Source organism: Rhipicephalus microplus, chromosome 2, assembly GCF_043290135.1.
Source record: "Rhipicephalus microplus isolate Deutch F79 chromosome 2, USDA_Rmic, whole genome shotgun sequence".
Classification (NCBI taxonomy): Eukaryota; Metazoa; Arthropoda; class Arachnida; order Ixodida; family Ixodidae; genus Rhipicephalus; species Rhipicephalus microplus.
In genome coordinates this window covers 20,561,999-20,584,757 of record NC_134701.1, presented here as the reverse complement: position 1 = coordinate 20,584,757, position 22,759 = coordinate 20,561,999, and the positions used below count along the sequence as shown (strand labels likewise).

The following is a 22,759-nucleotide window of genomic DNA, read 5'->3' as shown; positions in this document are numbered from 1 at the left end:
GCACGGTGTGCTCACCGTCAACGTGTTGTTTGTGCCATTAACCCGCACAATGTCTTCTTCCGTGGCAATCGCCATCCTTAGACGCGCTGCTGCTCTCAGTGCACATCCGAGTTCTCTCGTTGTCACGACACTCAAGTCCCAGTTCTGAGGCATGTACACAACCTTGCAATCCGTGGCTGGCATCTTGAGAAACGGTCCGCGTTTCTTCCAGACCGGCACTTTCCCTCGCTTGACTTGCTGCGCTCTGTGCGTCTTGCGCTCGTCGCTGCCGGCCTGCGTCTCGCAAGGCCTTCTCTTGGCTTTGTCGACATGCAGAGTCTTCTTAAATCAGTCCTGTGCCTTCGGCACTGGAGCCCACCCTCCCGCTTCAAAATCTGCGGGCAATATAGTCTCCCCTTCTATGTAGTATATCTTCAGGCTAACAAGGCCCATGGTCCCCAGGCAGCTTCAAAATCTGCGGGCAATATAGTCTCCCCTTCTATGTAGTATATCTTCAGGCTAACAAGGCCCATGGTCACCAGGCGCAAGCCGGACGCCCGGCGTCGTGGCCCAGGCTTGGCCTTGGAGATAGACCTAGCCTTGCCACCGTGGGGTTGATAGGAAAATCTTGGAAACTCCTAAAACTGGGACACACTTGCCTATAGGTATCCGGCATTGCAGTTTACGAGATCTGATGGTAGCGCCATAACACACAGCCTAGCGAGTAGGCGCAGTAAAACCCAACTTGTGCGTGCATATCATTTTCTTTTTTTAGTTGTGAGCAAGGAGGTCACGACTGATTATGTAAGCGCCCACGAAGAGTTCTTTATAAACGTGCCGAAAATGACACTGACACTTCAGCGTGTCACCTTGTTCAGCGAGAGTTCCATTTTCTTAGTATCCCTGGCGGTCGGTACCAGCAATGCTGAGGCGGCCAAAGAGCTTCGTCGCGCCCTCTGGTCCACTGCTGGGTGCGTGTTGTCCGTAGGTACAGGGCAACCTCCTGAAGACAAACCCACTAACAGAAAGTCCAGAACAAAGCGCGCCCACCGATAGTCGGTCACTGGGCCGGAGCTCATGCGAAGCACAGCCGCCCAGCGTCTCACTACAGCCGCGTCTCTCCTAAGTCGCTGAAGTTCGCTAAAAAATGCTTCGCACTTAAAACCAAGTGGTTGCGACTGACGCGTTCAGTGGGGCCAAGAGCCAGAGCATTCTTTCCACATAAAATTGTCGCCGAGTATAGAGTAGTGACTGCCGATGGATGAGTAACGATGCCGGTGCACCCACCGCGGTTGAATGGTTTCTCTTACCGCGATGCCCACCTCAACCGCCGATTGGGGACAAATACACTTTCGTTGAACAAAAGCTGTGCAGAACACGTCACGGCGATGGATGCGGTGATGTATGCGACGGCCATATTAGTATACATTTCTGAAGGTCATCCGTATTGCAAATTATTACGTTCGCCTAATTTGTTTTGATGGAGGAGACACTTGTTTTTTGAACTATTCAGTGAAACATCATTGATTAATGTGCGCTGTATTCATTATACTCGCGAAGTGGTGAAGTCTGTGATTCTTAAACGTGTGCTGTATTATTGATGTTCACGAAGGGGTGGTGTGTGTTCATTTCTTGGAGTCTATGTACGTTTTTCTGTCCGTGAATACGCGCTATTTCTTCGCAGTGTAGTGGTGCAAATGATTCTTAAAAAAGAGAAAAGTGAGTGCCCTAACTATCTGCATCATGGGCGACACCTCAACAGTAGCTCACGAGGGATGGGGGTGAAGAGGCATTAAAAGGTATATAGAGATAGGAGGAAGGAGAGAGCGTGGTCCAGAGAGAGCGACACCCAGAAGCAAGGAGACAATAGGAAAGATGGACAAGGTCGCAAAAGTCCGAGAACGGGACACCACTCAGCGAGAGCTCTTGTCGGCGACAGGCAATGGCATAGGGCGAGCCGGTCGGCCAGAGCTGCGCTGTCGTCGGAGATCATGGGGGCACAACCGGTCGGCACGAAATCCAGCGAGCAAGTTCGCAGTGTAGTGGTGGCTACTGTGCACGTATTGTTTGTTGAATGTACTCGTATTTGCACGTCTGCGTCCACTGGTTATCTCCGCTGTCGTGCAAAGACAATCGAGTAGGCGCTGCAGCTGTATGTTCGGCATGAAGAAGCCTCCCTAAGAGTGGAAAAGTACCTTAATAGCCTGTTCTGACAGTGAATCCGTTTGCCGACTTCTGCGCCTCACTTGCTGCGTTGCACGCAGCTGCGCTGGGCTCGGGCGGTACGTCGGACGCCACTCCAACGCGGTAAGCTTTTCGGGGCATTTCGTCGCGGGCTTCTGGTTTTCGCTCACTTCGCGTAGATTGTTCAGGCGCTGATTTGACTTTTGCCTTGGTAGTTTCCGATGACTGTGGTCCAGTCTGATACATCGGAGTCTTCTTCTCGGAGGGTAGATTCTTCGACGTGTTCCACATCCACCGTGTCGGTGAACCACCGAGCAGTCCTCGCGTTTGGCTTAGCGTAGCCTGTATGGCGTGCTGGGATTCTCAATATGTCAAGCGGCTTCCACGCAAGGATAACCAGGCTTGTTGGCTGTCCTCCTCTCCCTCTCCGGTAGCATGAAACGAATATTGGTGAGCCTTGATGCCCATTTAACGAAGCGGCCAGATCGGTGTCACGGAGCCGATGAAACGTGCATCCGCACCCGCCACCGACGAGACGCTCTCCTCCCAGTTGTTGCACTACAGCATTGGTCGAATGCTCGTATCTTTCGTATAGTTTGATGCTTGCTTTACGATTTATTACCAGTAGAAAACAGCGCCAAGGGGACAGGATGAAGAAAGGACACAAAGCACGGCACTTGGAAGTGGCGTCTTTTAAGCTCTGTTTGCTCCTGGAAGTATTGAACCAATCAACACAAATGCGTGTAGCCTATTGTGCTTTATGTTTGAGATAACAACAATTGCATGAGGTGTAGTGACTAATAACAGTTACGGTTTAATGTCTTAAAACCACAAAGAATTACGAAAGATACCATTAAAAAGCGACCGCCGTGGCCGAGATTTGATCCTGCGACCTTCGGCTCGGCAGTCGAACACTTTAACCATTTGAACACCGTGGTGGGTGAAACTCGTTAAAGGCAATGCTGCTGCTATAAGAACGAATATCCAGTACTACCCACACTAGATCTTCCAAGAAGTATGTGAAGTATCGAAGTAAATACGGTAAATGACACTGCCATAGGAGGGAGAGTTGCCAGACTGCTGAAAGTAAATGTAGCCAGAAAATTGAAAAAAAAAAACTAGCTAACGATTGCCAACTACAACTAAGGGCAACCCAAAGTGGTCATGCGTGGGTGAAAACAACCGCAACATTTATATCTAACTGAATAATAGCCTTTTAGCGAAAACGTCGATAAATAAAGCATGAGCCTTGTAAAATCACAATTGCTGAGATTCAATCACAGAATGTCGACTTTGGCAGTTATAGGATGGCGAAATTTCTGGCGCAGTTTCAAAAATGACTTTCTTCTAGCATCTCTGTTCCTTTTCAGAGAGATGAACAAGCAGTTTTCGTGGTACCTGCTTTCGTTATTGCTGCGGATAGCGTCTTGCATGATGTCCTAGCGTGAAATACATGACATGATATGTCAATCTGTGGCAACGCTGAATTCGTTAATACAGCACGTGACGAAAACCATGGGAGCTGAGCGTGGAAGCTGCTCACGTTTAAGCACCGCGTTTTTCTGCGTGAACTGCGCGGGCATGCGCCACGTTTCGGCGAGTTTCTTTAGTTGCTGCTAAAGCAGCGCACTTCTCAGCGTCAGCTTTTTAATCTCAGCAGCAGCGTAGAATACAGCAGGGATGAATAATAAGATATATGTATCTTAATAACAAGGCGCTCTAATTTAGAGCTATAATAATGCTGCACAAACTGCATCGGTCTTTAGCAAACTGAAAGACTTCAGCGCAGCATCGGCCCCCTCCCGTTAGGCTCGGTGACATACCGGTTTCCTGCGACTTTTAAAAGCAAATATAGAATATCCAACCCGAATCGTGAAAGCAATGCTTAAATCTGTCAATAATTCGTTTTCAGATTTGCACCAGTGTCTATTCCTACACTTTGGAAAGTTTTAGGTTCCATTATAGAAGACTAGAAGGGCATTCTTGCAGCAATAAAGGAGTACTGTGCGAGTATGCTCAAAATCTCACTTGCTGGGAAGGCACTAGAAGCGAAAGGTGGGCTAGTTGGTGGTTCATGCTTGGATGTAAGAACAGCGCAAATATACAAGGATGGAAAAAGAGACAACAAGGCGCTGATAGGTGTGCCATGTGATTAGATCTTCTGCCGCATATATGTGTGTGTTACTTCTAATAAATTTTAGTTGTGAGGAGATCAGCGCCTTGTCATCTGTTTTTCCGTCTTTGCATATTTGCGCTTTTTCTACATCCTATGCTAGAGAAGACATAAACTGTAGTCACTTTCACAATGACTTCCTGCGTTATGTCACGGGCGGTAAATATTGTTGAGTTGGAGTCAGCACCAAAAGAAGCAGTTCATTCGATAATCGATTTATACATCTATGAATTCAGAACATCCTGTATTTGGACCGCTTCGCATTCTTCTTATCACTCCAAATTATGGTTTGAAGCCGCATTTAGCACTAGGTGATGTGCAAACTGAGTCAGTATGCACTAGCTTTCCCAGAGTTATAGCCACATGTCCACAAGCATTCTCTTTTGTGTCCAGCAATTAAATTTTGGAGCTGAAAACGCAATTGGGCCTCCATGTTTTGGCAGTCGGCGCTCGAGCTGCGTCACCAGATAATTTGGTTCTCAAAGAGAGGGCAAGGAAGTCTGCAAAAAATTGACACATCTTATGTACTGTGGAAAAGCAAAGTACATAAGAAGCAGTACATGGAAAGCGCATACGCTAAGCACGATTGACGAAGGTTGATATGTCAATTTAAAATGAACACAAACTTGCGAAGCGGGTGTAAATTATGCCATACATGACTTCCATGCCATTATTAATATATTCAGATGTGTCATTTACCTTCATCATCTATTCACGTAATTTAATACCAAATACAGTATCACGTGCCCTGATATATGGAGCTAGCGAAATGGCCTCGATCACGCTGTGAGCGTAGCAAGTAATCATGTTTCACATGACACGCGTATCATGATTATCATCTCTAGACGTGTCATTTATCTTCGTCGTCTATTCGCGTCACGTGATACTAAAGTTGGTGTATGTGTAGATAGCGAAACGGCCATGAGCGCGCTATGAGCGTAGCATGCAGTTATGATTTACTTTACACGTTTAGCATGATTATCATGTTTGCACCATTATTATGTATACCTTCGTCATTCATTGACGTCACGTAACACCAAATTAGGTATGTGTGAAGCTAGCGAAACGGGCACGAGCAAATTATGAGCGTGGCATGCAGTCATGTTCTTACATGACACACATCTAATGATTTTCCTGCTTGCACTAGTCATCTACTTTCGTCATCCATTCACGTTCCGTAAACCCAAATTTTGTATATGTGAAGCTAGCTAAACGACCGCGAGCGCACCATGAGCGTGGCATTAGTCATGACTAATCATAACATGAAAATCATGACATGCATGTTATGATTACCACGTTAGGGTCTGTCATCAATGTGCTCCATGCCGTCATGTGATACCATACCACCTTTACAAAATGTCATGTGAATAAAACCACCGTAAGAGCAGCAAGACCATAAAATGTAAATCATGACATTCTTGACGAACATGTCATGATTTTCATGTTATAACTAGTCAATTATGCTCGTCGTACCATCATGTTATAATATACCAATTTTGGTATCGATACTGTTATTGAGACGACCACGAGAGCTAAAAATCGTAGGTGGATAGATAGATAGATAGAAAGATAGATAGATAGTTAGATAGATAGTTAGATAGCTAGATAGATACTTAGATAGTTAGATAGATAGGTAGATAGATAGATAGATAGATAGATAGATAGATAGATAGATAGATAGATAGATAGATAGATAGATAGATAGATAGATAGATAGATAGATAGATAGATAGATAGATAGATAGATAGACAGACAGACAGATAGATAGATAGATAGATAGATAGATAGATAGATAGATAGATAGATAGATAGATAGATAGATAGATAGATAGATAGATAGATAGATAGATAGATAGATAGATAGAAGAGACGTTCAAAGTCACCGAAGTACGCTCAGAAATGCTTCGCATTTAAAATGAAGTTTTTTCTCTGCCGCAAAGTAGCTAGATCTGGCCACCCTGACCAAGATCGGCCTCCATTCCTTCCACGAAGACGAAGAAATTAGGGGCGTATACTGCTCTGCTGTACAGTACTAAAGTTGAGATAGGTGGAAAGCGATTGATCGTGCAACAAAGGCATGGAAACTCGGACATCACGTCTTCCGTTTTGTTTCATGCGCCTTACTTTCACGATGTGTCCGGAGGTGTCTCGTTTCGTGCTCGATATCGATGCGCCCTGTTATCACGTCTGTTTGTTCGTTGCGACCAGTTTGATGGTTGAACCTGCTTGTTACAACAAGGTATTCTCGCAAATACATTGAAATTTTCGAATAAGGCACATTGAGGAAACCCAACAGGGAGAAGAATCTTCTCTTTTCACAGGTAATCACGAACAGCACATGAGAGTCAACAGGCTGACATGACACACGAGGCATGGCCACTGAGGTTAGGCGCACTGCCCATGCACTAGCCCTTCCAGACGTCGCACTTTCGTTTCGGATTCATATATGACCCGATCGGGCAGCCGAATGCCCGAGCAAAGCCGGCAAAGTTCCTGAGAGGACCGTTCACCCGATACGCGGCCGGTGGGGACGTGCCGTAACGCAGTCGCTGCCAGGCGTAGCGCGAGTCCACCGCTTCGCAGCGCCCCAGGGCGTAGTTGATGAAGAACAACTGGTCTGGGCTGTAGGCCCGCAGTCCTTCAAGGGACACACCGCTTTGTGGGTCAACGTATGATCTGTACAAGGACAGAGCCAGTGGAAGCGCCATGTTCTCCACGACTTCGTTCCGCAGTGCCCTGAGAAAGATTGCAAAGTATACGCGTCAGACAGGAAAGCGAACTACAGGCGCCGAATCTGAGGCAAGCACTGATGTTTATGTACATGCATCATGCCTGATGCAGGCAGCATAAAAGAGAACAGTAGTTTTGCTTTTCGTCTACATTATTATGCCCTGTGTATAAGGAACCGCTGTGAATGCTTCTACAGACTTACATTTGCCTCTTCATGTGAGCTGTCCCCCATATTTTTTGCAGTTTTCTGTAGAACAGCCAGAGTTTTGATAAATAAGCATCATTGCTCGTGACGTACTTCCCATAATTTTGACAGTGTTTTAAAGACACTCCAAGTGAAACGTTGTCGACTGTTTATTCATTTCCGTTGTGTTCCATTCAATGTATAACCGCACTAAGACGATAGCCAACCCCGCCTGTGGTATGCTGTGGAATCTTGTTACAGCACGCGCACGCTTTCTTTGCCCAAACGGGCAAGGCTGAGTGCATTCAGGCTGGCATATGAGCTCAGCACTAACACCCTTCTTTCATTTAGTCAACATTCATTTGTAATATCCAGGGAGATACGTGCGTCTTATGTACTGTCTTAGGGCTTTGTACTATCTGTACTATCTTATGTACTATTTATCTTATGTACTATCGTATGTACTATCTTATGTACTGTCTAGTATACTGTCCGGGCATCTCCTATCTTTATCCCGATATGTCCCGCAAGATTAATATCTGTATCTGTATTTACGATACATTTATGAAAGGGCTCTGCGACACTTTTGAGACCGCTCTATTTTGCATCGGTATGCGTGTAGCAATGATTACTGAGACGAATGCAACAATAATCATGAAAATCAATGCACAGAAAGTGAAGTTATGAGTCCTCAAACTTCAAAAAGTTGGCAGCATATCCACGGAGGGAATGATGGAGAGTGGGGTGAAGCATTCGTCCGTCCATTCGTCCATGCGTCTGTCCATCGATGCGTCCGTCTGTGTTACCGTCCATGCGTCCGCCCACCCGTCCGTGCGTGCGTCTCTTCGTGCATCCGTCCCTGTGTTCGTCCATGCGTCCGTTCATGCGTCCATCCATGCATCTGTCTGTGTGCCCATTCGTCCATCGATTCAATACTCCAAGTACCGCCATCTCGTATTTTTCATCATATATACCCCATATAGAAGCACCACCATCCAGCGGACATTACAAGGACTAAACGAGAGGTGGCACACGTACACTTTCTTACGGCTTGCGCTTCGGGTCTACTTCCCACCTTTAACCACCTCGAGTTCATGGTATATACTAGTTCATTGTGCTATTTACCGCGTGCTTACAGGAGGTTTTCAAAAGCCTAAAATGGGAACAGTCAGGGATAAGAGTTAATGAAGAGTACCTTAGTAACCTGCGCTTCGCCGATGACATTGCATTGCTGAGTAACTCAGGGGACGAATTGCAACTCATGATTACGGAGTTAGACAAGGAGAGCAGAAAGGTGGGTCTTAAAATGAATCTGCAGAAAACGAAAGTAAGGTACAACAACCTCGGAAAAGAGGAGCGCTTCGAGGTAGGTAATAGTGCACTTCAAGTTGTAAAAGACTATGTCTACTTAGGGCAGGTAATAACCGCGGAGCTGAACCACGAGATGGAAGTAACTAGAAGAATAAGAATGGGATGGAGCACATTTGGCAAGCACTCTCAAATTATGACAGGTAGATTGCCACTATCCCTCAAAAGGAAGGTATATAACAGCTGTATCTTGCCAGTACTTAGCTACGCAGCAGAAGCCTGGGGACTTACAAAGAAGGTGCTGCTTAAGTTGAGGATGACGCAGCGAGCAATGGAAAGAAAAATGGTAATTGTAACCTTAGGAGACAAGAAGAGAGCAGAGTGGATTATGGAACAAACGGGGGTTAAGGATATCATAGCTGAAATCAAGAAGAAGAAATGGACATGGGCCGGGCTTGTAGCGCGTAGACAGGATAATTCCTGGTCGTTAAGGGTAACTAACTGGATTCCCAAAGAAGGCAAGTGGGTTTGTTGGAGACAGTAGGTTAGGTTGGCAGATGAGATTAAGAAGTTTGCGGGTATAAATTGGCAGCAGCAAGCACATGACTGGGTTAACTGGCTGAACATGGGAGAGGCCTTTGTCCTGCAGTGGACGTAGTCAGGCTGATGATGATGATGATGATGATGACTAGTTCACTGTATACATGGCACTGTGGCTCAATTCTCGCTAAACCTTTCTAAAACTAAGGAGGTTACACCCAGCGAGTATAACATAGCAACCCTTTCTTGTCAGATAGTGCTCAATGTACATGCCAATGGCTGCTAATGGGGATCGCAGCGTGCGCGTTAACTAAAACGCCAATGCTCTTGTCTCTCATTCCCCATTAGCAGCCATCGGCATGTACATTGAGCACTATTTTTTATTGTTTTACAACGCACAGAAGCAATCTCTTACCAGCACCAACTTAGATGTCAAAATGTTGTACTTGTTGCATAATACAACGGCTATGAAAGACAAACTGGTGCCGCTATCTTTATAGCGGCACCCGTTTCAGCCCTAAAATAGCCGATGTGTGTCGCCGTAGTCTGAAATTGAGGTAGTTTGTCCCGTAAATTAAAATTATAACAGCGTCAATTTTGGTGCTGCCATGTGCGCAACGATAACAAAGCTTAGAAGTGTGGCGGTTCGGGCTAGTTGGTATGGCATGACGGTAGATATAGCGCGAGAACAGAGCAACGACATGACGGTAGATATAGCGCAAGAACAGAACAACGACAAAGAGATAAGAAGGACATGTCTTCGTCTCCTTCTTGTCCCTTTGTATTTGTTCTGTTCTCGCTATATGAAAGTGTTCCACACCACCAGAAGAACCGATGAATAATAAATGCTCAAATCGTGTCACAGGGCCCTTTTAATGCATCGTGTATCTTCAGATACAAGATAACGCTATTACAGCACCCCCGAGAGAAACAAACGTTGGCTGAAATACGCTTCTGAAGCTGATACAGCTGCCACTAAAGCACCCGCATACATCAATACTTTTTTATTTTTCCGCTGAAGTCTTCCAGCGAGGGAAGGCTGTACGCCTTGCTATTGGTGAAGTAGAACGCCATGTCGGCAAAAGAACGTGCGCGAACGTCTGTGTGCATCCGACCTTTCATTTTCTCGGCATTTTGTTTCTTTTTAGCTGTGTCGGTGCTGTGACACTTGGTTGTAGCCACTGTGCTGTTCCGCATACTCCAATTACTGTGGCGTCTATCGCTCAAAGTTTGATGCCCCTCAATTGTTGTTATCAAACTATCTCTTGAGTGTTGTTTCAGTGCAAAGTTCGGAAAGTATAAGAATAACATTGCTTAGCGGCTTCCGACTATCACAGATAAGCGATTTGAAACACATCTCAGATGCGAGTTGGACTTTTACACGATGGGATCGAATTTTACGCAAATTACACTCCAGCAACTAACCCAGAACTGGTGTCAATGATAGATGAAATAGAACAAGCATTGGTCTAGCAGAAAATATATAAGTCGGCGCACTGCTCTCTTATCTTGCGGCTGAGAAAACTGTGCGATAGCGGCTGTCTTCTCGGGATCTGGTCTTACGCCATCTTTGCTTATAATATGGCCAAGGAACTGTAGTTCTTCATAGGCAAAATGGCATTTTCCTTGCTTCAGTGTCAGCCCTGATGACTTGATTGCGTCCAGTACCGTCCGGAGCCTTTTCAGGTGGTCGCTAAAGTTGGAGGCGAAGACGACCACAACGTCCAGGTATACGAGACAAATTTGCCACATGAGGCCTGCCAGTACTGTGTCCATTAGTCGCTGGAAGGTTGCTGGAGCGGAACAAAGTCCAAATGGCATCACTTTGAACTCATACAATCCATCCGGCGTGATGAAGGCGGTCTTTTCTCGGTCTCTTTCATCAACCTGAATTTCCCAATACCCTGTCTTCAGATCAATAAGCGAGAAGTACCTTGCATCACTAAGACGATCTAGGGTATCGTCAATCCCTGGTAAAGGGTACACGTCCTTCTTGGTTACACTAATCAATCATCGGTAATCGACGCAAAACCGAAGACTTCCGTCTTTCTTTCTGACAAGCACGACTGGTGCTGCCCATGGGCTTTTCGATGGCTGAATTACATCGTCGTGTAACATTTCCTCAACTTGCTCTCGGATGGCCTGACGTTCACGTGGCGACACACGATAAGGGCTTTGATGGAGAGGGCGGATGTCTTCTTGTGTTATGATTCGATGCTTTGCCAGAGAAGTTGGTCGGACCTGTGAAGAAGTGGCGAAACAGTCGTCATAACGTCGAAGAAGGTTCTGGAGCAGTTGCTGCTTGCATTGAGGCAAGGAAGGGTTAAAGTCGAATGACAGCTGCGAGTTGTGGGTCTGTGGGGTGATGGTCGCTGGGTTCGAAAGGGCGAGGGTGTCGCTGACTTCCGCGATTTCATCGAGAAAGGCAATGGTTGTGCCTTTGGCCAATTGACGGTGTTCTTGGCTGAAATTTGTTAGCAGCACTGGGCCCTGTCCATTCCGGAAGTCCGCAACGCCTCTTGCGATATCGATTTCACGGCCAAGCAAAAGCTGTATGTTACCTTTAACGATGCCATGGGCATTTTCGGCAGTACCAGTGGTTACGGAGATTAGGGTCGTTGATCGGGGTGGGACGCTCACGTTATTCTCGAGCACACGGAGGGCTGTGCGATTATGTGGCGCCGAGTACGAATTTATGGCCTCATCCGAGGAAAGTTTGATGGATCTGGACGCCAAGTCAATAACCGCGTTATGTTGAGTCGAGAAGTCCATGCCGAGAATGACGTCACGGGAGCACTGTGGGAGCACCGAGAAAGTCACAAGGTATGTGTGACCATCGAACGTCACCCTTACAGTATATCGCCCCGATGAGGTGAGGAGGTGGCCTCCCGCTGTGCGAATCTGCGGGCCGTCCCAAGCCGTCTTAACCTTCTTCAGTTGTGCTGTCAATAGCCCGCTGATGACCGAGTAGTCAGCCCCTGTGTCAATCAAGGCAGTTACCGGGTGGCCGTCGATAGATACTTCAAAATCAGTGGCACGTGGGCTAGAGTTGCGCGTTGGTTTTGGGTTCGGTCACGGCTTCGTCTTGTTGCTTCGTTTTGCTTCGTCTCGCGGCTTGAGTAGTTGTGCGTTGTCGTCGTCGTAAATGATGTGCTGTCGTCATATATGGTCGTCGGTGGAGGGTCTTCAGCTTTTCCTATTGAAGCAACCTCACCTCCAAAGGTTGCTGGTTTTAGTTTCCCCTACGGGGGCTTGGGGACCTTCTTAGTTCGTTGTTGCTGCGGTTCGGTGACATGAAGCGTGGGGATGGCGGTGATGGAGAACGGCTGGACAAGTACTCTGTATGGCGCAAGTAGTCTTCGATTGCCGGAGGTCGTTGTCTAGGGCGTGGCCGTGGTGCCCGAGATGAGAAGCCATGTACGTGAACACAGAACGCAAGACCTGGGACTTAATTCTGCCTTTCGTGGTCTTCGCCTACAACACCGCGGTGCAGGAGACCACTAAAATGACCCCATTTAATCTCGTCCACGGGAGAGATGCCGTTACTACACTGGACGCCATGCTGCCTAATGTCACCGATTAAACAACCTAGACGTGGCCGCCTTCCTTCAGCGCGCAGAATCAGCCCGGCAGCTTGCTCGTCTGCGCATAAAAGACCAACAGCGAAACGACGCAAGACGCTACAACCTGCGGAGATGCGATTTAACATACAGGCCAGGTGACAGAGTCTGGGTTTGGACGCCCGTTCGCCGCCGCGGATTAAGCGAAAAACTCATGCGCCGTTATTTCGGCCCATACAAAGTCATCCGTCAAGTGGGTGAAGTGGACTATGAAGTGGTACCTGATGGGGCTAGCTCATCCCAACGACGCCGCGCACGACAAGAAGTGGTACACGTCGCCCGTTTGAAGCCCTATCATGCGCGCTAAAGGACGCTCCCTGTTTGCATCTCTTGTTTTGTTTATGTGTGCGTGATTCGTGCTTATTTGACATTTACCTTCGCACAGGCTGTCCTTTTGTTTTGGTTTTATTTTAAACAAAGCATGGGGTCGATGCTTACGTTGAGGAGGGGAGCAATGCCACGAAGCGTATTGCGTGTGATGACGTTTATTCGAGCAGAGAAGTCGCAACGAGGTCGCAACGGAAAGTGGGCGTACGGCAAGTCTGGCAAAGGCGGCACAAAACTTTCGCGCAAGCAGAGCACGGGCTTTTTGTTGTCTTCCGAAGGGGCATTCGCATTGGTGCGTATGCTCCACTACAATACCCCCGGGGTGAAGGGTAGCCATCCTGGCGACTCAGGGAGTAGGCACAATGAGAGGGTCGTAGTAGGGCTTGAGACGGTCGACGTGTACGGTCTCGCGTCCTCGACGGCGCAAATCTGGTGATTGTGTTAATGGCTCGATGATGTAATTCACCAGGCAGGTCGCGTCAATGACACGGTACGGGCCATGGTACCGGGCCAGAAGTTTAGAAGACAGGCCAGGAACGTGCGGGGCCACCCAAAGCCACACAAGGGAGCCAGCACGAAATGTAGGAGCTATGCGGTGAGCGTCGTCGTGTCGAGTCTTTTGTAGACCTTGAGCCTCACTTGTCAGAGACCGAGCCAACTGACGGCAGTCTTCATCGTATCTGGCGACTTCCGAAAGCGGGGAGCACTCAGATGCATCAGGGCGGTACGGTAATATAGTGTCGAGTGGGTGGGAAGGTTCACGGCCGTACAATAGAAAGAACGGGGAAAAACCGGTAGTCGCTTGCGTCGTGGTGTTGTAAGCGAAGGTAACAAAGGGCAATACAGCGTCCCAGTTAGTGTGGTCGGAGGAGGTGTACATCCTCAATGTAACTCGTAAACGTTTCGCCAGGCTTCTGGGCTCTGTGGCGCAGACGCTGGTCAGCGCGGAGCTTGCGGACCTCTGGTTGGCCGAACGCTTCTGTTACGAGGGTCTTGAAGGAGGACCACTTGGCGATGGCGGTTTCGCGGTTGGTAAACCAAAGCTTAGCTACATCTACCAAATAAAAGATAACGTAGGCGAGTTTAGAGTCGTCGTCTCACTTGTTGCTGGCGCTTACGCGTTCGTACAAGGAGAGCCAGTCTTCGACGTCTTGCTCGCCACTTCCGCTGAAGATTGGTGGGTCCCGCTGGCGAGTAGTGCCTGGGCAGGTAGACGGGGCAGCCGATGATGCTGGCTGGGCTGGAACGGGCTGGTTGGCGACTGCGTCAGTCATGTTTGGCGGTAGTCTTTCAGGCAACTTGCGAGAGCGGAGCTCCAGGTCTGCTCGGGGATCTCAGCAGCCTCCACCAAATGTGATGAGGTTTATTCGAGCAGAGAAGTCGCAACGAGGTCGCAACGGAAAGTGGGCGAACGGCAAGTCTGGCAAAGGCGGCACAAAACTCTCGCGCAAGCAGAGCACGGGCTTTTTGTTGTCTTCCGGAGGCGTATACGCGTTGGTGCGTAAGCTCCACTACATGCGGATAGTGTTGCGCATGCCGATACCGCCGGCACGCGGCCTTATCATGGTCCAGGATGCACCGCGATTCATCTGCGAAGATCGTGGCCCGCACGTCGACCATTCGTTGATAACGAGATAGCGCCAGATGCTACGGCGACTGCATCTCAGATGGTGAACACGCCTTGCAATCCAGTGGGACATTCTGTTCCCCGACGGCCGTCGAACACGCTGTTCGCCACCCGCTAAGCCAATGTGTCTGCTTTCCTTTAGTGGGCGCAAGTCCGCCAAATAAACAGATCTCCTTCTATTTCTACGAGCCTCCCGGTCTCCTGTCTTCGGGCTTTCCTCACTCTTACGTGACAATATCTATGTTTTTTTTTCTGCTATAATAATATAGAAGTCCTTTTTGTCCTAATTTGATTGTTAGCATAAGTGCTTTGTTTGCTGTCCTCCGTATGAATATATACAACTGGGTTCTTCCTGTGTTTCTATAACATAAGAATTTTTTAACCTGATGCTAAAAAGCTTTCCTCGCTCTAATTACTACTTTTTTCGGCGTCAGTCTTACTCTTTATACGTTATCATTAGTTTATTGTTTGCCCAGGTGATGTTAAAGGCAAAGGCAAACTAATCTGCACATGACTGCGGTAAATATAGTAATCAAAATTCTTTCCACTTGGTAAAAAAGCGAAATTGAGTTTGTAATACACTAGTGGGAAATAAAAGCAAGATACTCTGCAAGATGAGGCCGTTCGAGGAAATATATATTACCAACTGCTCCGTTTCCCTTATGAAGGCTTACAAACCGTATTGCGGTAATTTACACGAGCACTACGTTCTAGGGGCGGAGCTCCTTATAGCGGCACCTGTTCGTCACTCGTAGTCGTAGTCATAGTCGTAGTGTGTAACCAGTCTTACATTTTGATCTCCAAGGTGGTGCTGGTGAAAGATTTTTTCTTTGCATTGTTGAACAATAAAAGAAATGGCAGCATATCCAAGGAGTGAACGATGGATAGTGGGGCAAAGCATCCGTCCTACCAATCGTTCTTGCTTCCATCCATCAATGCGTGCGTTTGTCTGGACGCCCGTGCGTCCATCCGCCTGTCCGTGCGTGCGTCTGTTCGTGCGTCCGCACGTTCTTCTGTGCATCCGTCTCTGCTTTCGTCCATGCATCCGCTCCTGCGTGCGCCCATGCGTCCATCCGTCCGTGCAGCCATCCGTGCGTCCGTCTATGCATCTGTCTGTGTGTACGTTCGTCCACCTATTCAACATTCTAAGTACCACCATCTCGCATCTTTTCATCATATATGCCTCATACAGAAGCACCGCCATCCAGCGGACATTTCAAGGACTGAACGAGAGGAGTCACACGCACTCTTTCTTACGTTGCGCTTTGTGTCTACTTCCCACATTTAACCACCTCGAGTTCATGGTATATACTAGTTCATGATAAAATCATTGGAAGCGCAAACCAACGGGACACAAGCGAAGAGACAAACAAGCGCAGACTGAAACTCAGAATATTCAGAGAACTTATATACCAGAAAGATGAGAAAGGGAAAAAACTGGAAGAATGTTCCACCATGATCAGGTGTCATCCAGAAACGAGATTTCGCACTCTCACAGTGATATAGATCGTGAACTAGCACAACTATCAATATTCTTTTTAATAAAAAAGGCTTCGCAGTCTCTCTAGTTTTCGTATTGTGATGGCTGTATAAGACAAATGTTCGCGAAAATTCAGGTACACAGCCACACTTTTTGCAATGGGTGGACAAATGTAAACCCGTGGCTGATTTCAGCGCATTGTGGTGTTCTCGCAGGCGAACATTCAAGCAGCGCTCAGTCTGCCCAATGTATAACCTGCCGCAAGACAGTGGAATACAATAAACGACATTAGATCGACAATTGGTACAAGAATTGACATGCTTAACACCACAACCTTTCCTCACAAGACCTGCCTTCATTCTGCTTTGTAATTCAATTCTAGTACACATTTGCTGCAGTTTTCCACTTGCGGAAAACACAAGGTTGAGGTTGAATTTCTTAGCACATTTTTTTTATCTTATGCGAAAACACGTGCACATATGGGACACCCAGGAACTTACGTCGTTTATCTGCTTCCTTTAAAGGGTATCCCTTCCCTTTCTTCATACGCAGTACCTTCGGAGCGACGAAAATGAGAACATTGGATGGAAAGCCTGGCTCTCACACCCTAATTATTTGATTAGAAAAAACAAGCGCCATTTTGTGGAAATATGATTGCGTTACAGAAGAATTGAGATGTTTAATCGCGATATCCGATTTTACTACTTTAGAATGCGAAGAAGTGTAGTCCAAGATTGGTTTTTTCGAGCGGGGAGAGTAGGACCAGCATAGGTGATCTGCGCGAAAAGATAACTCAAGATCTAGAAACTGCAATATCTTATCATAGGGAACCTCGTGCGTGAAGCGTAATCCATGCCCATTTTTTCGAAGGCTTCAATTATATCAAGGTTTTTATCCAAGAAAGGGGAATGAACGAGCACAGGGTAATCGTCCACATATCTGAAGACATTGAATACGAGGCTGCTTAGTGCCTTTTGCAAAGCCCTATCAAAATAACTTAAAAATATTTCGCACAGGACCGGTGCTTCAGGAGAGCTGATACAAATTCTAGAATTTTGCACGTAATACCCATTGCCCCATAATACAAGAGTAGAATTCACATAAAAAAGAGTAGTATAATGAAGCTCTCAACCGACATCCTACATTTGTTTATGAATGAAAGTTCGTCATTTTCCTGCGTGATGCACTTTTTACACGCTTCGTGAGTTCAAGGTGAGGAACCGAGTAAAACAAATCGACAGCGTCGATACTAAGGCCTCTGCAGTTAGACAATATTTTGGTTGCTAAGAAGTCAACAACCTGGTTTGAACCCTTTACAAGAAAAGGGTCCTAAAAATTCAAGGCAGACAAGTGAAACAGGCGGAACTTAGAAATTTCATGCTGCCATGTGCTTCGTTCCGTAATAATTGTTCGAAAGCGAATGTCTAGGCTATTGGTTTTTGCTGAAAAAATGGTTCTAATGCGATTTTTTTGCTCTTTTTACTGAAGATGCGAGTCGACACATGTCGCTAGCTTCCAGCAAAGCGATGGCTCGCTTCTTATTTTCAACTGGTTTATCAAGAATGTCTTTAAAGTTTTTCTAATGACTGCAGACGCCTTTGAAGCGTATTCTTCTTGAGAAAGAACAAAAAAAACCTCCTTTTTTTATCAGCAGTAACAAGCCTCAGGCTATTGGACACAAAGAACGAAATAATCGGGCCCAGTCTGCGATGTACACCTGCCCTCGCATTTCTTTTGGACAGCGTTGAAACACATTCCTTAACACAACGCAAACTGTCCGCTTCATGAACTCTCTGTGCTACTGACCGTGTCAAGGTGAGCTTTTCGAAACCATCAGGAGTAGATGCCGGGCAAAACATGGGTCTCATTTGAACAACACGAAGGGGCTCTTCGGGTACCTGGCAGTCGCCCAGTACCAGGATGTCCCGCTTTTTACTAGGCAACTTCCTCCTTGTTAACAGCGTAGGTCTAGTCGCATTCTACAGTACCTCAGTGTAGGTTTCGACCAGGTTGTTCCACGAAAAGAGTCTTTCGCCACGGGCACAACATTGCACTCGCAGGCAGTCTTTAAACACATTGGCCTGGTGAGACCACTCGGAGTGAATTATCCTGGAGAGACCACGAGCGTGAAAGGGAGAAGGAAGCAGCCATCCACACATGGCCTGAAGTTCCGTCGGGCACATTCGTTGCCTGGAATGCCAGGAAGCACATCTCGATCGGCATACACACACCGCTATCGAAGCCGTTAAAGGGTTCAAACCAGGTTGTTGACTTCTTAGCAACCAAAAAGTTGTGTAACTGCAGTGGTTTTAGTATCGACGTTGTCGATTTGTTTTACTTGGTTCGTCACCTTGAACTCATGAAGTGTTTAAAAAAAATGCATCACGCAGGAAAATGACGAACTTTCATTCATAAACAAATGAGGGATGTCGGTTGAGAGCTTCATGGAACTACTAATTTTTTATGTGAATTTTACTCTTGTATTATGGGGCGATAAGTATTACGTGCAGAAGTCTGGCATTTGTATCGGCTCTCGTGTAGCACCAGTCCTGTGCGATATATTCTTAAGTTGTTTAGATAAGGCTTTGAAAACGGCACTAAGCAGCCTCGTATTTAATGTCTTCAGATATCTGGACGATTACCCTGTGCTCGTTCATTCCCCTTCCTTGGATAAAAACCGGGACAAAATGAGAACCTTCGAAAAAAATGTGCATAGATTACGTTTCACGCAAGAGGTTCTCCATGATAAGATATTGCAGTTTCTAGATCTTGAGTTATCTTTTCGCGCAGATCACCTATGCTGGTCCTACTCTCCCCGTTCAAAAAACCAATCTTGGACTACTCTTCTTCGCATTCTAAAGTAGTAAAATCGGGTATAGTGATTAACCTTCTCTTGTCTGCTGTAACGAAATTATGTTTCCACAAAATGGCGCGTGTATTTTCTAATCAATTAATTAGGTTGCGAGAGGCAGGCTTTCCATCCAACGTTCTCATTTTCCGCTCAGAAGGTACTGCATATGAAGAAAGGGAAGGGATGCCCCTTAAAGAAAGCAGATAAACGACGTAAGTTTGCGGTAGTCCCATATGTGCACGAGTTTTCGCATAAGATAAAAAAATGTGCAAAAATATTCGATCTCGACGTTGTGTTTTCCGCAAGTGGAAAACTGCAGCGAATGTGTTCTAAATTTGACTTAAAAAGCAGAATGAAGGCAGGTCTTGTGACCTGCCTTCATTCGGCGAAGCGGGGCGTGTTTGCTTGTCGACGACGAAAGCAGCGCATCACCAGAGGGCGACGGTTCACCGCTGCTATAAAAGACGCTGCAAGAAAGTCGTCGCCTACAGTCCGGCAGCAGTGCACATTGGCATCGCTTACTAAATCTACGCCTGTTTCAGATACGCCTACGACCGATGCATCATTGACGCAGCCTGATACTCTGGCCCAGGCGAAGCGGGGCGTGTTTGCTTGTCGACGACGAAAGCAGCGCATCACCAGAGGGCGACGGTTCACCGCTGCTATAAAAGACGCTGCAAGAAAGTCGTCGCCTACAGTCCGGCAGCAGTGCACATTGGCATCGCTTACTAAATCTACGCCTGTTTCAGGTGAGAATTTGTCTGTTGTATTCAACAGCATTTATTTTTTTGCGATTTGTGCACTGCTGCCGGACGTACTGTTCCTGTGTCATCGTTTGCAAGTGAACGCATTTGTGTTGGCTAACCATGTCGAAGGATGCACGCGATACTGCTAAAGCAATCGAAGACTTACGACGAGAACTAAGAAAGGAACTTCGAGATATAAAAGATGCTTTGAACGAAGTGAAAGAACTCAGAGCAGATATTCAATCTGTAATAAAAGAAAACCAAGAGCTCAAAGCTGAAAATGACAGACTACATCGTAGAATAGAGGAGGTCGAAACTTACCAGCGCTCAAATAATCTGGAAATTAAGGGTGTCCCATCTGATGTTGAACCCCTTGATGCGGTTAAGAAAATCTGTGGTGCCATTCAAGAAGAAATAACTTCAGATGACGTCGATATCTGTCACAGAGTACCGACTGCTCGTCATGACCAAACTAATATAGTAGTCCGATTTGTGCGCAGGACAAAGAAGCTTGCCATTCTAAGCAAGTCAAAGAAAATTAGAATTGACAGCAAGGACCTGGGCAGCCAGACGTCTTCTGCAGTATATGTCAATGAGCACTTGACGAAACACGGAAAACAGCTTCTTGGATCAGCTATTCAGAGAAAGAAGGAACTGCGTTGGAAATTTGTCTGGACATCGGGGGGCAAGATATTTGCTCGTAGAAACGAAACCTCGCCTATACTAAAGATAAGAAACGCAGATGATCTTGCCAAGATGACCATGGAAGGGGGCGGAACTGCCACAGAGTGAACATTTTTTTTTTTGCACAAACTGATATACGTTCGTTTAAGATGAGCACCGATACAGCAATACCTAGTGATGGCTATCATGATAGCAGTTCTGCGAATGGTCTTCTTGGGGCTGCGCGCAGGTGCATAAAGGTTTTTCATTTAAACACACGCAGCATACGCCACAAGACAGATAAGATCCTCAGTATATTTAGCTCCCTTACATTTAGCTTTGACTTGTTGCTGTTCTCTGAAACCTGGCTAACTGTAGGCGAAGATCCACCATATTTCGAGAACTACACTTACAATGGCATAGTGCGTCCCGTTGGTAGAGGTGGTGGAGTGGCTATTTACGTCAATCATTAAAGCATGAAGTTGTCCCCCAATTTTCCCTGGTTAATGAAGTTGTAGAGTGCCTCATGGTTCGCTTAGAAAAAGCATTCGCTGTGATCGTTTACAGACCACCCTCGGGGTGTAAAACAAAGTTCATTTCATTCATTGAAGACGTTTTTGAGTACTTATGTCCTACTGGTTTTCCATTTGTGATAATGGGCGATGTAAACATCGATATGCTCTCTCAGGATGCAACTTCACGGCAGTTAATAGCGCTGGCAAATTCTTTTGCCTGTAATAACGTAATTTCTAAGGCAACCCGCCTAACTGCAGAGACTGCGACACTTCTTGATATATGTTTGACGAACACACTCCCAACGTCTTGCGTTGCTGGATCGCTGGCAGTAGATATAAGCGATCATCTACCGATCTTTTGCACCATTCCTTCTTCCAATGGTACTTGCAAAAGCAATAAAAAAGTACGGTCTCGTCAGATCAACGCTGACACGCTTGGAATCTTCCGGTATCGTGTTATTGCAACAGACTGGAACCACGTGTTACAAGAAAGGGATGCTAACTTGGCATACAAGCTATTCATTAATAAACTCATGAAATGTTATGATGTAGCTTTCCCGGTGTCTGTGAAGAACGCAAAACGCCAGAAAATTAGAAAACCTTGGATAAGTAATGCGCTATTTAAAAAAATTACAAAGAAGAACAACATGTACCATGCGTTTATAAAGACACGAGATATCAAATTACTCAGCGAGTTCAAAAAATACAGAAACCATCTAAATGGTGAAATAAGGCGTGCTAAATTCAGGTATTATGAGAATTTATTTAGTAGAATAAGTGATAATCCTAGCAAAATTTGGAGCGAGGTTAGAAATCTTTCTGGTCAAATAAAACAAAGCCACATTCCTAGGGTTTTGGAAAACTCTAGTGGCCTTGGTAACCGAGAGGTGGCAACGGCAATGAATAATTACTTCATAAAAAGTTGTGATTTCGATGATGCGGGGTATGACGAGGATACACAACTGCCTGTAAATGACCGTCGCTTATCTAACTCTATAGTTCTGCACACTATCTCATGTCATGAAACCGAAGAATTAATAACAAAGATAAAAAACCATTGTGCAGCAGGTTACGATGATATTAAAGCTGTACCAATAAAATACGTCGCTGATGTTATATCACCTGCGTTGTCCCATATTATTAATTTAACTCTTGTTACCGGCGTATTTCCCGATGAATTAAAAATAGCTCGCGTATGTCCGGTTTTCAAGGGTGGTAATGACCAAGAGATTGGAAACTACCGACCGATATCGGTACTTCCGATTCTGTCAAAAGTTTTTGAAAGCGCTATTAATATTAGATTACAAAAATTTTTTGCGAAGTACAATGTAATAAGTGATGCCCAATTTGGCTTTCAAAAATGTAAATCCACCGAGCTTGCATTACTCAATATTAAAAACGAGATACTAACCAATTTTGAGAAAAAGCTATATACTCTTGGTCTTTTTGTTGACTTCCGCAAAGCATTCGACACCGTGAATCACAGTGTTCTTCTAGAAAAACTTAATAACTACGGTGTCCGTGGCGTTGCCAATAGGTTAATTCAAAATTACCTAACAGACCGCTATCAGTATGTCGCTATTAATCAAGAGACATCTCCCCGTGCGAGGGTCAACAAAGGTGTCCCACAAGGATCGATACTTGGTCCTCTGTTGTTTATAGTCTATGTAAATAACTTGTGTAGCATTCCGGATTCTCCTAAGTTAATCATGTATGCGGACGACACTAATATATTTTTTGCTGGTTCATCGATCTCTCAACTTGAAAAGTCTGTAAACACATATCTAAATAAGTTGTCTTCCTGGATTAAACTAAATAAGTTGCGGCTAAA

General features: G+C 46.0%; 2 protein-coding genes across 7 annotated transcripts in view; one reads left to right on the top strand and one right to left on the bottom strand.

The window, feature by feature from the left end:
* The window catches only part of LOC119169183 (pseudouridine-5'-phosphate glycosidase), a 2,087,124-nt gene that overhangs the window by 940,256 nt on the left and 1,124,109 nt on the right, over window positions 1–22,759 (top strand). The window lies entirely within an intron of this gene.
* LOC142796176 (neprilysin-1-like) overlaps window positions 6,622–22,759 on the bottom strand; it is a 56,374-nt gene continuing 40,236 nt past the window's right edge. Inside the window, exon 2 of the mRNA XM_075886269.1 lies at window positions 6,622–7,073. Within this exon, the coding sequence (XP_075742384.1) occupies window positions 6,743–7,073 (331 nt within the window). The 3' untranslated portion in view covers window positions 6,622–6,742. The remainder of the gene's footprint in view (window positions 7,074–22,759) is intronic.